This window comes from Penicillium canescens (assembly GCF_028828765.1).
Source record: "Penicillium canescens strain IBT 15451 chromosome Unknown utg000004l_segment0_segment0, whole genome shotgun sequence".
Classification (NCBI taxonomy): domain Eukaryota; kingdom Fungi; phylum Ascomycota; class Eurotiomycetes; order Eurotiales; family Aspergillaceae; genus Penicillium; species Penicillium canescens.
The window spans coordinates 341,126-357,726 of record NW_026703966.1 but is presented as its reverse complement, the minus strand read 5'-3'; the positions used below and the strand labels follow the sequence as shown (position 1 = coordinate 357,726).

Sequence of the window (16,601 nt, the reverse complement as noted above, 5' to 3'; positions counted from 1 at the left end):
GCGATGTGTTTAGGTGCCAATCGTTGGTCTTGGAGCATATGTTGTTTCATTCATGTCGATCGCTGCTGGAAATACTTTATTCTCTGTGGGAAAAATCGAGGTCCACGATAAGGGCTCGTAAGATCAGCTACGACTGCACTAGAGTAAAGCATTTTGCAAGGTAATTCCACCAATAGCAAATTTTGAACCATCTGATGCTAGGAGGTTCATGCAAAATCTGGATTGTTGTGAGGTATTATGTAACACAGTCACCACTCGTTTTCCCGCTGATCTGCACACCAAGAAGGCACAACGGGAGACGGAAAGGTCTTCCAACGACCGTACTATATACCGAGTGCCTCTGGGTAGTGGCATGGTATCACTTATCGATTATCCTGAGACAGTTCAAGTATTATGGGCGAGCAGCGGAAGAGTGTTTCGGGCAACATCAAACGTTCACTGGTCCCCGAATGACGCACGACGCTATGGAGTAAATGTGGCGAGCAGCAGGCCAAGCTAGCGAGGCATAATTATCGAGGAAATGGGGTTTTTTTCCCGCCTTTTCCATTTTCACCTAAATTGAAACCGAGATGTAACTAGAAGCCAGTGGCCCCTGTCAAGTCCACTGTTTGCCGGTACTAAGCAGAAAGATAGCATGACAGAAAGGATCACACTGCAACAAAAGGGGAATGAAAGTTAAGACAGAATTTACTAGAACTTTGAGGGAGCCTAGGAAGTGATATCGGATAACGGCAGTGCTCATATTTTTATGGCATCCAATAGCTCCCGGTGAAGATCATGGGGAATGGAAGATTCTGCTTCAATGACTCGCCAATGTTCCATAGAACGTATCTTGAATGAGGCGCTGTAAGCCACTGGTCCGGTCATCACACCTTGAACCATGTTGTATGGATCAACCTCAATTCTTTTGCCGCTCGCCTCGTGCAGATGGGATATTTCGAACCCCCAAAGCATGCGACTTATGACAATATAGAGTGATTTGCGAGCGAGATGTTGCCCAGGACAAACCCTTTGACCAAATCCAAAGTGAGACATTGGAAGGTCGGGAGATTGTACCCACCTATCAGGATTGAACAGCTGAGCGTCAGGAAATACCCTATCATCTAAATCCATAGCCCAGTGGTTCGGTAGGATCGTCGCTCCCTTGGGGATACTGTAACCCCCGTATTCGTCCGCTTCGAGATTAGAGTGCGGTACGCCGAGTGGAAAGATCCCTCTCCAACGTAGAACTTCCTGAATGAAAGAATTGAGATATGGCAACTTATGGGCGTCCACAAATTGTGGTAGCCTGCTGATCCCAATGACAGCGTCGAGCTCTTTTCGTGCTTTCTGCACAGCGGACTCATTCAAAAGACAGGCCATGACAAACCACTCAAGTGTTTTGATGGTCGTTGTACTAGTTTCCATGAGACCCCCCAATAGGAATGCAAGTTCCTTCTCACTTAACGACTGGGCCTCATCCAGAGTGATCAGATGCTTACTCCAGTTCCAAGGTTTTGCTCGTACACCATGTCGGAACATCCCCAAGAACATAACGTTGAGATTGTCGTGCAAGGCATCCCCCTGCCGCTTCCAAGGTAATAGAAATCTTGGAAGATATTGTAGGGACGGGAACAATTCCACCAAAAGATTGGCAGGTTTTTGGAGATTCTCTGCCACTTGATCTATCATAGTTTCAATTGCCTCGGGCCGAGGGTCAGACGGATCGCTTATTCGCTCGCCATAGGACAGGAGAAACGTAACTCCTATTGTGTAGCGTCTGAATATTCTCGTAAAATTGACGGTCCCTCCTCCCACCGAAGCAGAGGCGAACTCCTGAAGCAACTGTGCGCTCTCGAGCTCTTGAAGTGGGCCGTACATTTGCGCCATGCGAGAGTTCAGGAGACCCTTTGCAAGTTTTTGTTGGGTCTTCCATGCTGGGCAATGAGGCATGAGCGCGATGTGGAGGTTTTTCAGAAAATAATTGCCAACGATAAATTGCGGCCTAGAACTGTAATTGGCGCTTCGCCTGTCGAGCAGATCTTTGGCGACTTGATGGGAACCAAGGCTGATGACTGTTTTCGTTCCATATCTCAGACTTATAATTGGCCCGTAGCGCTTGTGCCATTGACGGTAAGTCTCCCATATGTCTTTTGTAGGCGTCTGGTGGATGTTGCCCAGTAAGGGAAGTCGCGGGGGTCCTGGTGGTAAAATTCCGTTTTTCGATCGTTTGATGATCGTCAAGTATATGGCCGATGCTAAGAGGAGAAACAAAGCACTCTGCACTTTTAAAGACACAAGGTTGATATTCTCGTAAGAAAAGGAGGCGGATATCATAGATATCAAACTATTGATGCAGCTCCGCATCGTATCTCATCGACTTGTTTCTGTGGAACAATTAGTGACAAGTGGAGAAGCCTTTCTTTCCCTCGCTGCGATTCTGTTATTTAACCACTTGCCACGCCGCTCTCTTGGTGGGAATGAGGTTTTAAACATCGAGGTGAACAACAGGTCCTGTACTGAGAAAGTGGCCGGTACCTCCTCTGTTGGTCGCAAGCGGTGTAGGCGAAGTAAGGGTGTCGCTATTCCCTGTATAGCACGCCAGTTACTTTGACCAGGCGATTCCCTTGCTTCCTGAATGCAACTTCTGATGTAGCACAACTCCTCTGTTGATCACAAGCGGTGTAGGCGAAGTAAGGGTGTCGCTATTCCCTGTATAGCGCGCCAGTTACTTTGACCAGGCGATTCCCTTACTTCTTGAATGCTACTTCTGATGTAGTAGCGGTTTCCAAGCTAATATCTACTGCCAAGAAATTTTCTCGACGGGCGTTCGCAAGTGAAGACGGTAGTTTCGTGATGGGAAATAGAATACACATCTAAGACGATCACTAACAACGTCTGGTTATGCAAGAACAGTGGTCGTCAGATGCATGCTGAATGCGGGGTGCCTTTAACATGAAGAATGCACGCTCCCCTCTCTGTGAGACTATTGCATGGGGTGCACGTGCAACCTCAATTTGCTCGTTGACTGCTATGTATGAGGTTGCCTCTTATTTAGCTGCCTTATTTCTTACAGAGTAACTAGTCAACCGAATGTATTATATAGTGGCATTCGTTGGTGACCATCTCCCCGTCCCAAATACTTCTCGGGTGGTACTTTGTACAATCACTGTTAACTCAAGTTCGAGTGAGAGCTCCTTGTTTCACCGCTCAAGAGGGGCGGCCCGATATCACCCACTTGATGGATCTACGCAAAAGGATGTTCTCGATAGCTTCCCGTGATAAATGCTTACTCCTGTGTGGGCCACTGGCCTTCATGTTAATCCTTATTTTTCTCGCTGGGTCACACCTCTTCCCACCTATCTCGCCGACTCTTAAACCACATGAAATAGCACAACATTACAGCAACAACCTTGCGGGAGCTCGTGTTGGCACCTTCCTGCTGATTATTGCCAGCTTCACCTGGCCATTCTTCGGGGTAGGAATAAACAATCAGCTTTCCCGGATCCCTAATGTCAATCCACATTTACTATCCCTCCAACTCGCATCCGGCTGCGTGTCTGGTGTCACGTTAATGTTCTTGGGCATATTTTCCGCCACGATGCTTTACCGACTTGAACGGGAACCCTTAGTTACACAGATGTTGAGTGATCTCTGCTTGTTTACCTACAGCATGATCAGCGCCGTCTTCATCCCCCAGCAAGTCGCAATATCCTGGGCTACCCTTTCAGATACGCGCATCCAGCGACCAATTCCGCACTGGGTAGCGTGGACCAATCTCGCCTTAACATTGACTTGGGTGCCTGCCTATGCATGCCATACCGTACAACATGGGCCTGTCGCATGGAATGGAGGGGTCACCTTCTGGATGATCCTGGCGACATTCGGAATCCAGTTTGCGTTGGTTGTGTTTGTTTTCTTTAAAGGGACTAGACCGGAGATGTCGTATTTATGACATTACATTGGCGTCGCGGCTGAAAGTGCGTAGTGGATGGCCTCGGGCCTGTTCTCTTCGTTCCCTCGTCATGTGCAATCCAATTTGTTGCGTCTCATTCCAAACACCTGTTACAGACATTCTTTGTCTACTGCTTCATTGGCAACCGCGTGCTTGAACCTTTATATCTAGCCCTCCTGTTGAATAGCTAGATTTACCAATCTATACGGCTTCGTCTAGCGGGATGGCTCCTTTACCCTACGGAGCTGTCTTCTAAGATGCTCGCCACGGGTTTGTCTCGTATATTGGCAGGCGTGGGCAATGTAGCATAAGCAGCAGATTGCTGCTGTTAATGCACGTATAGCACATTTGCCTTTTATGGTCAGAAAGTATTTATCGGGGTATGTCCTTCTGTCAGTGAAGCTAGCGGTAACTCACCGCTAGCGACCGAGAGATAACATCCCTTGCTTGGTGTGCACATTCTTGCACGAAGCTACGTCCCCGTGTTGTGTTCGCGGAGCGTCGGCGTATAATATTAAGGGGTACCTTGGAACCTGACCTGAGTAGAGATGAACAACTTAAATCAATTCAAATTTTGCTTTAGGGGCATAAACTGTTCACTTAACCGTGTACACAGTACCTAGCTGGTGATACTAACTGTATTTTTATTACAATAGAAATGTGTACTCGATGATAACTGATGGGGTGAGCTGGTCACAGCTACTCGTATTTTAGACGTATCCCGTGTTTCATGCGAACTCATGCATGATGAAATATATGATATAACTGTACTACTCGACGTGCAAGGATATGGACTCGGTTGCGCCAACGGGAGAAAAGAGGCCAAGGAAAAGAAGGAGGAAAGCGAGTACACGTAACAAGCAAGTCAGATAGGCAGGAGTTGAGAAGTAAGGAGTGATTCAAACAAGAGTTCAAATAGGAGATAGGTCACAAGGTCGCAGAGGTAGCTCTACTGGATTATTGGGTCTCTCGCTATTATTCATTACTTTTATGACAGAGCCCCCACCACCAAGCAAATATTTCCACCGACCATTGTCTCAGCATCCATCCCAATGGATCTCGAAGGAAAACCCAGCTGCTGTGACATAAAACAAATAAGTGTCGGTCTCTACAAGCTATCAATAACCCTGTTCTTTCTATCTGTCATCTTCATTCTGCAAAAGACCTTCCGTTCTAGATTGCCTCCAGGTCCGTTACAACTGCCTATTCTTGGTAACATTCACCCGAGCTCTCGGTATAATCCATGGCTGAGGTTCCAACGCTGGCACGAGAAATACGGGCCAATTTACAGTCTTCGTTATGGGAGCCAGACGGTTGTTGTTGTTGGATCGCACAAACCAGTGAAGGACCTCCTTGAACGTCGCGCCGATATTTACAGTTCTAGACCCGCCTATCGTTATGGCAATCGCTATATGTCCCGCGGCCTTCATACCGTTCTACTTCCTTACGGGCCTCAATGGAGAACGCACCGTCGCATCCAGAACGCAGCTGTAAAGGATAGCATGATCTCGGGCTATCGCCAGATCCAGGACATTGAGAGTTTGCAGCTTCTGCATGACTTGTTGGAAGCCGAAGACTTCTCTCCACATTTCCATCGCTACTCTTCCGGTGTAATCTTTGGCATCCTTTACGGAAAAAGACTGGAGCATCATGATCAAGGCGAAATACAACAAATCCGGGACCTAGCCGACGCTACTCTGGATGCAATGACCCAGAGATACGCCATACTCATAGACCTGTTTCCCTGGCTGGACTACATTCCCCGCGTGCTAGCGCCTTGGAAGCGAAAGGGCGAGGAGATACATGAAGAAGCGCTTCGCCATTTTACAAAAAACCTCTTCACTGCTGCGCTATCGCGGCGTTGGAATGCAGTGCAGGAAGCCTCCAGCATAGGGGATGCCCAGTCACTGGATATTGAAGAACTTAGTTATATCTTCGGTATACTTCACGCGGGTGGTGACGAGGCGGCTGCAGAAACTCTCCGAAACTTTGTCATGGCGTCTGTTCTGCATCCGAAAACGGTTGCAGAGGCCCAGCGTGAGATCGATAAGGTCGTTGGATCGTGCCCAACTCGCTTACCAACATTTGACGACCTTCCTAACCTGCCATATGTCCGTGCAATCGTCCAGGAGGTTCTGCGGTGGCGACCGACGTTCCCACTTGGCTTGCCTCATGCTGTCAGCCAAGATCATGAGTATATGGGTTATTCTATACCCAAGGGGACTGTCATTATTCCCAACCAGTGGGCGCTTAACCGCGATGAGCACCTGTTCCCGGAACCAGAAGAGTACAGACCCGACAGATGGCTAGCAGTCGAAAATGGTAGCCATAGTTCTCCTTCACGCACAGCTCAGTGGGATTCACTGGCATCCTTCGGGTTTGGGAAACGATCGTGCCCGGGAGAAAAACTAGCGAGAAACTCATTAAACCTGGCAGTAGCTCGCCTACTCTGGGGGTATAATTTCCGCCACAAGGTCACTGAACACGGCGACACAGTTCACATTGATCCGTGGAGTTACACGCAGAAATTGATGGCTGTTGCATCCCCATTCGAAGCGCACATCACAGTACGAAGTCAAGATCATGAAAGCCTAATCAAATCTATGTGGTCAGGTGCAGAGAAAGATATAGGGGTTATCCTAGACCAGATCAGGCCCAAAAAAGGACTGGCTTAGTCTAGTAAGTTGGGGTTAATGTGTATGGAGCAGTGCTTAGTCCCTCCAAATGTATCTAACCTGCATAAATGCAATCATATACCACACCTATCCAACAGGCAATATGCAGCTAGTAACCGAAACAGCACAACGCCTCCAAGAGAATATCTTTAGTACCATTAGAAATATGTCATTCTTTCAATCCTATAGCCGTTTCCGTCTTTTCATCATACTGAAAACTGGTGGCAGGAAGGGCGAAATACACTTAGCCAATAGAAACTCGAACGAAAATCTCGGACGGATGCCACGTGACTTATAAATCAAGACGCCAATTACGAGCGCCACAACTGTTATGGCGTACTCATTTTGGTATCACTGGAATGGGCATACTCGAGTGAGTTTACTCTCTTTTTTCCTTTAGTTGCTCGAAAATGGAGGCAGGGGAGTGCGTTCCTGGCCAATCCTACCCCACCCGGGGGGTTGTAATCTCTGGCAGAGTTCAGGTTAGGGTTTCCTCTTAACTATGCGAGAAAAAAGTGGGACCCGCCAGGGTTCAGGTTTCAAATCATGCCCATTCAGTCTTAAACTTCACGACGTTATAATAGACCGACTTAATTATCTCCCATTTTCATTAGAGTTCCTGAAACCTACTATTTCTCGAGAAATTCGCGATTGGGCTGCGGGCAACTGGGCCAATTTTTTGGTTTGGGGGGGGGGTAGGGGATTCCATACATGTAGTCCCCTCATGCATGTCTTTGCTATTACAGGAACTAACCAATAATTCAGCTCGACAAGCCTTCCTCCCCACCAATACAGAGTTATCGACCCTGTGAATGTCGTCTTCCAGGTCGCAACTAAGTTTACCATGCCAAAGGGAAAGCGCAAGAGAATAAACACAGTATCAATTCGTTCAGGCTAGTTATACAGTATATAACCAGCGCGCAAAAAAAAAAAAAAAGGTTCGTAATTTCCAGCGGATACAATGTGTCCCATCAACATTACGGATGGCTGGGAGAGGTGAACAAGAACGAAGGACAGCCAGATGACAAATTAGGAGTGTGTAACTTGCAGATCACAATACAGGTCACATTGTTTCTGAGAGGTCGGTGAATATCATGATGGGCACGTCTCGTGCAGCACATAAGCAATGCTGGACGCCAGTGTGCCCTGCGGATCCTCATTTGCTTTTCCCGCGATATGCTCTCCTATAGTCATGCCTAGGCTAAATGTTTGTCCGTAACCAAACTAATTATTTATTCTATCCCCTCAGCTACGAAGCATTACCGAAGATACCCCGTCACTGTCGTAGTACCTATCTACTTTCTGATATAGTTTCCAATGTGTGGCCCCATACGAGTTTTAAGTATGTTTCTAGCTCTGCTAGGTCTGCAAGGTTTGCGCGATTAATGCGTATGAAGGTGAATGTTCATGTCGCTTCCAATTTGTATAAAGATCGACATGTGTTGTAAGGTCTTCGTCGATGGAGCTATTTCAAAGCTCACATTCGCCTATTGAGCCGTATATAGTTTTTCCATGCCCCTGCGTAATTAAATGAGTCCAACCTACTTTAACTTGACAAATTATGTATATTGACAGATTGAGCTTCAAATTGCAACTTCAAATCATCTCGACGTCTCCGCTCCACGCGCAGCGCCTTGGTTATTTGTTGAGTATTTAGAAATGGTGCGGTTATATTCACCTGCACTGCAAATGCAGCAATCTTCAGTCATATGCATCGTGCTCCGGAAAGGGTCCCTAGAATTCTCCTCTTTTTTGGTATCAGGAGACTGGGCCGCTGTTAACTTTCAGTACAGATCGAGGACTTGTTGTTTATCCCTTAAGCGCCAGGTCATTTTTCTCCCAACTCATGTATGCTCGGCGGCTGTAGAGGCAAGCAGGTGTGCATATATCTACTGCGCTTAATCAAGGGTCATATGGCTCTGTGACGTTGTTCAATGCTAAAATGGGCATTAATATAGCGGTGTAACCCTCGCTGCATCGCGAGAAGATGTACATGTAGTAAGCTCAAAAAACTTGAAATGTCTAATCTATGATAAGGGATCTGGTATGAATTATGAAGTCCCTTTTTAAGGTTTGTATTAAACCAGGCTGACCTATTTGCGAGGCCCGTTATTGACGGGCACGATAAAAGAGTCACATGAAAAAGAAAAGAGAAAAAGAAAATCCGCCATCACTTACTAAGGGGCCACTGCAGATTGATGGGCCTCGAAAGCAAATGTCCAGGAGACTGGGTATTACTACTGCCATGCAGTCATCAACTAGTTGCAAGGACACAACTCCATTATCGACCACCAAATCCAACCAAACGAAGTCAAACAGAAGTACGTTTGCATCCACCGGAGAGGACTCTTCCGAGCGGGAATCGGAATTACAAAGCTGATGCGCGTACATGACCTTGAGTACTTTCCAGCCCAAGCGAAAATGGAACGGTGCCACATTAACCCGCATGCCAGGTAGAATGCAAACCTTTCAGCCACTCACCTTTATTTACCATTTATCGATCTACTCAACAACGTGCGGGGAATGGATAATTTGTTGAGCTGGTCTCTTCTCAAACTGCGTACACTGCGTTTCAATCAGCTAATGCTTGCAGAAAAACAAGAACTGGGTCTCAAAATTCACTTTGGTGCAACGATAGCACCAATAAGCAGACTCTGCCAAGAAGGACGACCAAGTCACTTGCATTTACTGGGGCGAGTATCAGTCACAATTATCCACCCACTGGAGCAATGCCCCAGCACCTTTGGAACCAGCTCGTCTGTTTGGGTCAATCCTTATTTATTCCTTGATATCGACTTAGGTCCCAGGATTCTGTATTTCCAAATTGATTTTAGTTTATGGGAAAAAGGCAAAGCGGTTTTGGTTTTGCCTCAAGGTATTCATACAAGCTGACGGCGATGCGGCAAGCATGCACGGCGGTCAATGCGTGGGTTGGATGATGTTATGTTCGACTAAATGCCTTACCTTGCTGGCCTTCCACGTACCACTCAACCCATGCCAGTAAACTCCTTCGATTGACACAAAAGCCTCTTGCCGATGTCCTCTGTTATTTTACCAAATCCTCAATCATGCCGATGTGGTGGTGTGGACCAGATCTGCAGCTAATAGTTGTTTTCATATAATATCATAGCAACATAGCACCCGATTTATCCACACCGCTGGTATCTCAACATAGTGGCTAACACGCACTTAGTTGCATGCTGGATTGGGGAATTTGGTCTATCGCTGGAGCCATTCATGGTTGGTATCGGTGCGCACACTGACGATACTAGTTAGTTAGATGCTTAGGCTCCACTCCTGCTGTGTAGTTGCGTTGGCCGTATAGTTGCCGGTGACAAGGCAATAACTGCCACCTCGCGAAGTTTCGTATCACTACGAGTTCCATCCCTGCGTTAGAGCATAGTTAGCCACCGCCTGGTGCAAAGTTAGCCAGACTATCTGCTGATTCTGACGACTATCCTCCTTAATTAGGACTAATTGTGCAACCTAACTCAAATTCCCGCATATTTCCGCTTCCTTGCCTCCTCCCATTTCTTCCCTTCCACTCTTCTATTGTGGTACCTAATCATGTCTTCCAGCGATTCTAGACTTGTACGATCGACTTCAAGTTGAATACTTATCGTAATGATCGCCCAAATTGTCGGTGAAATAGCAGACCGCTGCATAACCACGCCCTGCAATGAAGACCACAAGTCCAGATTATCAAAAATGAGCAAGCTAGCATGTGTATCCTAAAGCTTATATATTACACTGGTACGATCTCCACATATAGTGCGAATCATGCCACAAAATTGAGGAGCTGTGGGAATCAGTACACGACATAGGCCTTCGCATCGTTCGTTCCTACCTTCAACAGCCACCCATATACAGCAATTTGTATTATTTGCAGCCAATTGCTTACAACATTCCACCAGTAACAATGAAAAATGGCATTCACACGGCTTTATCGGTCAAAGGTAACGTACCCTGTAGTAGAACCCTAATCATCCTACGACCACACTTGCTAATCATCACTCGTGTGGCAAGAGGGACTCTCGTCTCCCATCGATCATGACCACCAATTTCCCGTTTATTACGCCTATGACTACCTCAACGGCGGAGTTGCTTACCTCAGACTACCCGTCCTGCGCCTGAATGACTACCTATTATCTGGACAGTTGTTGCGCATGGGCAGAGACCTCTCAGACGATGTTGAAAGTCAACCCACAGAGCGCAGCTCGAACGCAATCGACATATCGCCTAGCAAGGCAGGACTCCCTTGGGCAACAGGAATCCTGTCCTGTCGCCAAAATAAGTACTGGCAGTTGACACTTGACACGACACGAGTTTTTTTGGCATTATTTGCGGCCGATGAAACCGCCCAGAAGCTGTTCAAGTCCGGCCACTCGATTGCGGAGATCTCGCGCCAGGAGTTGCGTTCTAACATGGAAGAGGGTTGGGTTAAATTTCCAACCTATCTTTTCACAGAGGGTGATCCGCAGCGGACTCGTCTGTTGGCTATTGTGAATGTCTTTATCTTTGTCTTTGATGGTAAGCTAACTTCACTGTATCGTCATAAGGGTTCGTCCCGGTCATTTCTTCTCACCAAAAACTCACTTTTATTGCGCAGATTTTTGGGAGATGCATGAGACCAGCTCGGTAGGTATTCATACACTCCTATGGACATATAAAGCATTACACCTTGATAAGCTCCGGCTAACTGTTCTTTTAGTTTACTTCCGTGCAGGAAGAGTTCGTGTCCCGCATGAAGCCCGACTTCAACGGCGACGATAAACCCAGAACCATTCTTCAGTCGATGATTGACCAAGCAATCCAAGAGATAATGGAGCTGGACCGTGAGTGCGGGAATAATGCTGGTCAAGACATGATTGACCTGATGATCCGCTTTTTTACTCGACCTCCACCACCAGCAAAATACAATGATATGGAGGAATTTCTACTATACCGACATGAAGATGCTGCGGTTCCGTAAGTTATGCGTCTATCATATCGCCTCCCGCATTTCCTGGCTGACCACATATAGCTATGTCTTGGGTTGTACGAGATTTGCCCTCAACTCCTCCGTCGACCTGGAAAGCCCCCGCTTGTCCCGGTACCTTCGCTTGCTGAAGGATCACGTATCCGTGGCTAATGACCTTGGCTCATGGGAAAAGGAAAAAGGGCGTACGATTCTGGAAAAGTCCTTTATCTCATCAATGCGGTTGATGTCGTAAAGAATCTTTTCCATCTTCCATCGGATCGGGCAGCTGTAGCTATTACAGAAGCTCTTCAGTTACAGATCGAGGTTGATATTGACGCGGAGATTCAGCGAATGGTCGACATGGATGAGTTAACTGCGGAGGAATGGCGCTTCATTGATGCTACTCTTCATGTTATGAGTGGTAATGTCTTTGTGTCGACTGTCATGTCTCGTTATGGCGGAGAGGCATTCAAATTAGTGTAATGTGGCTTCACTGTAAGCTTACTGGAGGTCTCTTTGTAATTGCCGAATTGTGTTTCTGATGGAGAAACAGGCCTTGAATGAAGTTGGTTACTCGGTACACGTAGCATAATGTCAAAGCTGAATTGTCTTTTAATTCGTCATCCAACTTACGCGTATCTTTGCAACACAGTATCATGAATTACCTTTCGCTCTCGTTTGATGGGCGAGAGATCTGAATGATACCTTGGCGTTGAGATATCGACGAGACCCTATTTTTAAGGTAGACTCCCCAGCATCTACCATGTGATAATATCTGCCGCTGGAATTCCTAGTTGATATTTTTTTTTGTTTTAATTTCCGATCCAATCATCACTACTCCAAACCTCTCATAAAGCTCCACTAGCATGGCGTTGCTGAATATGACACTACGGCTTGCAACCAAGTCATGGCTTAGGTTTAGCATGTAAAGTCGACAACTTTTGCACGATCTCCCCAACTTAGACAACATTGGCTTCAAAGCTAAGATTTACAGATACACTTAAAGTGTTACCCTTACCATGGCATACTGAAGGCGCATAGGCACGGTGAGGGATAGCCTGATTGAGGGAATCAATTCCCTGTCAACCAGTGTGGCAGAGAACATCCATAGGCCCATTTATTTAACGGGTTGGAGTATTCCCAATGTTGGAATGGCTTCCCCACGTCCTTGCCCGTGGAGAATATGGGGGCAACCTGTTCGCTGAGTCGGTTGATCTTTTCGAATCCCTACTATGGCATGGGGTTTCGCAAGATTCGTGGAACTGGGCCAAGGCTATTTCCCGATTGAAAGATGAGCGCCATCAACTTACAAGACGAGAGTTGGCCTTCATTCTTGAATCCACTCTAGAGGCTAGCGATACCACCGACAAAGTGCTCCAGTTCTTCGTAATGGCGTGTATCCCTTCACAAGGAAGCTGTACATCGTGCACAAGAGGAGCTCGAAGCTGTGGTGGTGCCGACCGTCTTCCAAGCTTCAAATATGCGATCAGACAACCATATGTGGATGCTTTTGTGTTGGAAGTGATGCAGTGGCGGCCCATTATGCCGCTGGGAGTGCCGCATGCCGTCGTCCATGATGACGGATATCTGGGCTATCATATCCCAAATGGAGCAGTAATTCTCGCCAATCACTGGAGCATAAGCATTGACGACGCAGTATAAGACTAGCCAGATGTATTCCGTCCCGGGAGATGGCTGGAGGATGTCAATCTACCAGTGAATGCTTTTATCTTCGGCAAACTTTCTTGTCCATGCAAACCTCCTTTAGACCTCTGATCCAAATCGGGAGAATGACAAAGAAAGGCATTAGAGCTACCAGCGTTTCCTTAAAACTCAAGTAGTTATTGCAAGCAAAACAATTTATTAGCATCACTTCAACAAGAGGCCGATGTTAAGTGCTAACCACCGGGCAGCGAAGATACCTGGATACAAGAACCTCAGTAATGAGTTTGGAGGCTTATACCGCATGCTTTGACACAGTAATCGGTTACTTCACTTGGAGCAGCATCCTCGTAAGGAGGGTTGCAGCTGCTATCCGTGCTCAAGGTAATGTTGTTTTCAATATCGGTAGAGACCGTGACCGACCCGGTGCCGCTATCCAGGGTTCTGCAGCCGGCTTGGAGACCTCCGGCTTCCTTAACTGCGTCTGAAAAATGGGGTGTGGTATAGTAGGTAACTGACCACATAGCAGACGCTGACATGGCTACTCCAAGGACCAAAGGGGCTTCAAGACGCATGATTTCGATGTGTAGGTGAAGTATTGCATAAGCTACAGTATGAAATTACTGTACCAAACTGCGAGCCGCGATACTGTAGGGAGTTCATTTTTATAATTTCTTTCAAGGCAGAAGTGCGCCTTTTGCAGGCGATATAGTCCAAGCTGTAGTGCTAGTCTCGCTGATTCAACGTAGATGTCACTGAAATATTCCTCCCAATTCACCACTCTCCCTCAATTCATCACTCTCCCTCAATTCATCACTCTCCCTCAATTCATCACTCTCCCTCAATTCATCACTCTCCCTCAATTCATCACTCTCCCTCAATTCATCACCCTCCCTATTCATCACTCCTCCAATTCATTACTCCTCCAATTCATTACTCCTCCAATTCATTACTCCTCCAATTCATTACTCCTCCAATTCATTACTCCTCCAATTCATTACTCCTCCAATTCATTACTCTACTGAATCCATCAATTACGTGCCCCAGTCATATTTTTTTGGCACGTTCAATGTTAATGAACCAGCGTAAGCAATCGGTTTTACTTATCTCTCTGAACATCTATGCAACGAAGCCCCTTCAATTTATCAAAGCTGTTGGGCATACCAAGACAATACAGCCATTTATTACTCACAACCATATGATTGAACTATCATCTTGCCCACGAGCTTCCAGCCATTACAGAATAAATTGGAGCAAGATTGGAACTTCCATGTACAGTACTATTACACAAGTATTGACCAAATGGAATTCATAGTGATCCAAGCATGTCATTCAAACATACGGGGAAATGGTTCACGACTGAAACATACCTGTTTCGAACATACCTTCGCCGTGTTTTAGATTTCCGCAATTGTGGCTTGCCGTAATTCCTGTGGCTGTGCGGTCAAATATCCGCCCTAAGTACAATACAGTACATACCGTGTAACGGAATTCCCACTCAAAACTAACATATAAATATATTACCGATCAATGGGCCATCTGCCAAACATTTATCTATTCGACCCACCGTCTAGGACATGCTCAAATCAGTATAAGATGACTATTCCGCGACTATGCTCGGAGTACCAAATTCAGCAAATTCAACCATGCCGTGGTGAGCCGAGGAGCCCTAGTGTGAGGCTATCATATAGACAATGCTAGCATTGTTTATCTTTGACAAAAGGGACAGTGAGGGGGGATGTTAGAAATACTTTTATGCTGCGATAATACGCATGCGATTAGATATACAACTTGACTGCTGAGAATCTCACACTAATAACTTCCAAATGTCGCTGGAGTTTGTCTTGCCATGGATATGACCAGCTGTCTGGTTGACATACATGTAAGGCGGAAGGAAACTCGGAGAGAGGGTAAGGGTGTCTCATGTTCGCCAAAGAATGGGTATCGGGGATTCGCCCCTATGAAGGGCTTCATCGCGTTGCAGGCATTGGTAATTACCGGTCATTGCATTGATAGCATCAATAGGAAGCTGGTCTTCATCCTCGGTATAGACTGGTTGTCCATTGCGCAAGCGACTGATCTCAGACAAGAGCTCACCAATGACATTTCGATGGTATTGCGTCCCAATCTCGTATGTTTCGGATTCACGAGCGATGCGTTTAAGTGCCAATCGTCGGTCCTGTAGCACATGTTGCTTCCGATTCATGTCGATCGCTGCTGAAAATAATTCATTCTCTCTGGACATTATTGAGGTCCACTCCACGTCGGAAAAAGCTCTTGGAATAGAGAGTTTATCCAATCTGGTGAAATAATAAGATATTGACGGCCGATCGAGTATTAAGGCTTCATTTTTCACTCACACCGAGTTTTCCTCTGCCATGAGTATTGTATGTTCTAACATCTGCAGGCTTTCGCTGAATAGCCGCAATTCCGTTTCTTCGAAGATATCAAAGCTACCAGAATTCGATTCGTTCAAATAGAGCGAGGACGAGTGACCTTTCCACTCCTTGAATGTACCCAAAAACCTTTCACATGTATCCTGGGTGTTCGAAATTGCCGCCCGAAGATGAATGTGGACTTTGCAACTGAGTCTGATACCACAAGAATATGTACCCTCTACCTCTGATGTAATACTCTCCAATCGCTTTTTGACGGAAAGTAGTTGACGACCAATTTTATTCAGGAGTTTGCTAGTGCGCCCACTAGCTTGAATATTCTCTAATAGAGCATGCACGCCACGCTGTGTAGCTTTAGCAACTTAGGCTGTAGTTGCACTAGTACTTGTCAGGTCGGGCATCATGCGTTTGGGAAACTATAGGTAGCGAATTTGTTAAATGAATGTCACAATTAGTCAATATAGGCAGACTCACCATAGCAAAGAGGAGTAATTGCTGTTTCTGTCTTTAGATATGGTATTTTTGATCCAAGACTTTAGAAGATTGTAAATGATAGAGATGGGTATTCTTTGTATTATATTTATACAGTAGCATCTTTGATATCCTTTGGCACGTCTATAGTCACAACATAAGGGGTTGTGGATATGAGTTGAGTTCCTAGGACGTGTAACTGGGTCTCTTGTGTAACAGGGTCTGGCTGGGCGCATGGCAGACTCCTAGGAACAAAGTTCGTTCCAAAGGGCTATGAATATCTCACGACATACATGAGGAGTGGAGGATGTGCGCCATGAGTGACCCACATAGGATTTTCTAGAACACGGAGGCTCCTTTCGTTTACTTCCTCGCGCAACGTCTTCTAGAGCCAAGGTTCTCCCGGCTTAGGCGTAAGGCTCACATGATTGAACGTCCTGTATACATAGAGGGCGGTAAAGGTTCCGGGTTCCTGGAAATATTGTGATATGGCGAATAAGGGA

At 46.3% G+C, this 16,601-nt stretch overlaps 5 protein-coding genes across 5 annotated transcripts; 3 read left to right on the top strand and 2 right to left on the bottom strand.

The window, feature by feature from the left end:
- Positions 1 to 738: 738 nt before the first annotated feature.
- On the bottom strand, positions 739 to 1,932 carry N7446_005536 (uncharacterized protein; the record flags this gene model as incomplete). The annotated part of the gene is made up of 1 exon (XM_058514284.1): positions 739 to 1,932. The coding sequence occupies one exon, from the start codon at positions 1,930 to 1,932 to the stop codon at positions 739 to 741; it is 1,194 nt and encodes a 397-aa protein (XP_058371462.1).
- Positions 1,933 to 4,986: 3,054 nt separating this feature from the next.
- On the top strand, positions 4,987 to 6,609 carry N7446_005535 (cytochrome P450; the record flags this gene model as incomplete). Its single annotated transcript, XM_058514283.1, has 1 exon — positions 4,987 to 6,609. The coding sequence occupies one exon, from the start codon at positions 4,987 to 4,989 to the stop codon at positions 6,607 to 6,609; it is 1,623 nt and encodes a 540-aa protein (XP_058371461.1).
- Positions 6,610 to 10,528: 3,919 nt separating this feature from the next.
- N7446_005534 (uncharacterized protein) lies at positions 10,529 to 12,052 on the top strand (the record flags this gene model as incomplete). The annotated part of the gene is made up of 6 exons (XM_058514282.1): positions 10,529 to 10,565; positions 10,636 to 11,139; positions 11,219 to 11,247; positions 11,321 to 11,577; positions 11,633 to 11,701; positions 11,770 to 12,052. The coding sequence occupies 6 exons, from the start codon at positions 10,529 to 10,531 to the stop codon at positions 12,050 to 12,052; spliced, it is 1,179 nt and encodes a 392-aa protein (XP_058371460.1).
- A 660-nt stretch (positions 12,053 to 12,712) lies between these two features.
- On the top strand, positions 12,713 to 13,231 carry N7446_005533 (uncharacterized protein; the record flags this gene model as incomplete). The annotated part of the gene is made up of 1 exon (XM_058514281.1): positions 12,713 to 13,231. The coding sequence occupies one exon, from the start codon at positions 12,713 to 12,715 to the stop codon at positions 13,229 to 13,231; it is 519 nt and encodes a 172-aa protein (XP_058371459.1).
- A 1,921-nt stretch (positions 13,232 to 15,152) lies between these two features.
- N7446_005532 (uncharacterized protein) lies at positions 15,153 to 15,476 on the bottom strand (the record flags this gene model as incomplete). Its single annotated transcript, XM_058514280.1, has 1 exon — positions 15,153 to 15,476. The coding sequence occupies one exon, from the start codon at positions 15,474 to 15,476 to the stop codon at positions 15,153 to 15,155; it is 324 nt and encodes a 107-aa protein (XP_058371458.1).
- Positions 15,477 to 16,601: the final 1,125 nt, after the last annotated feature.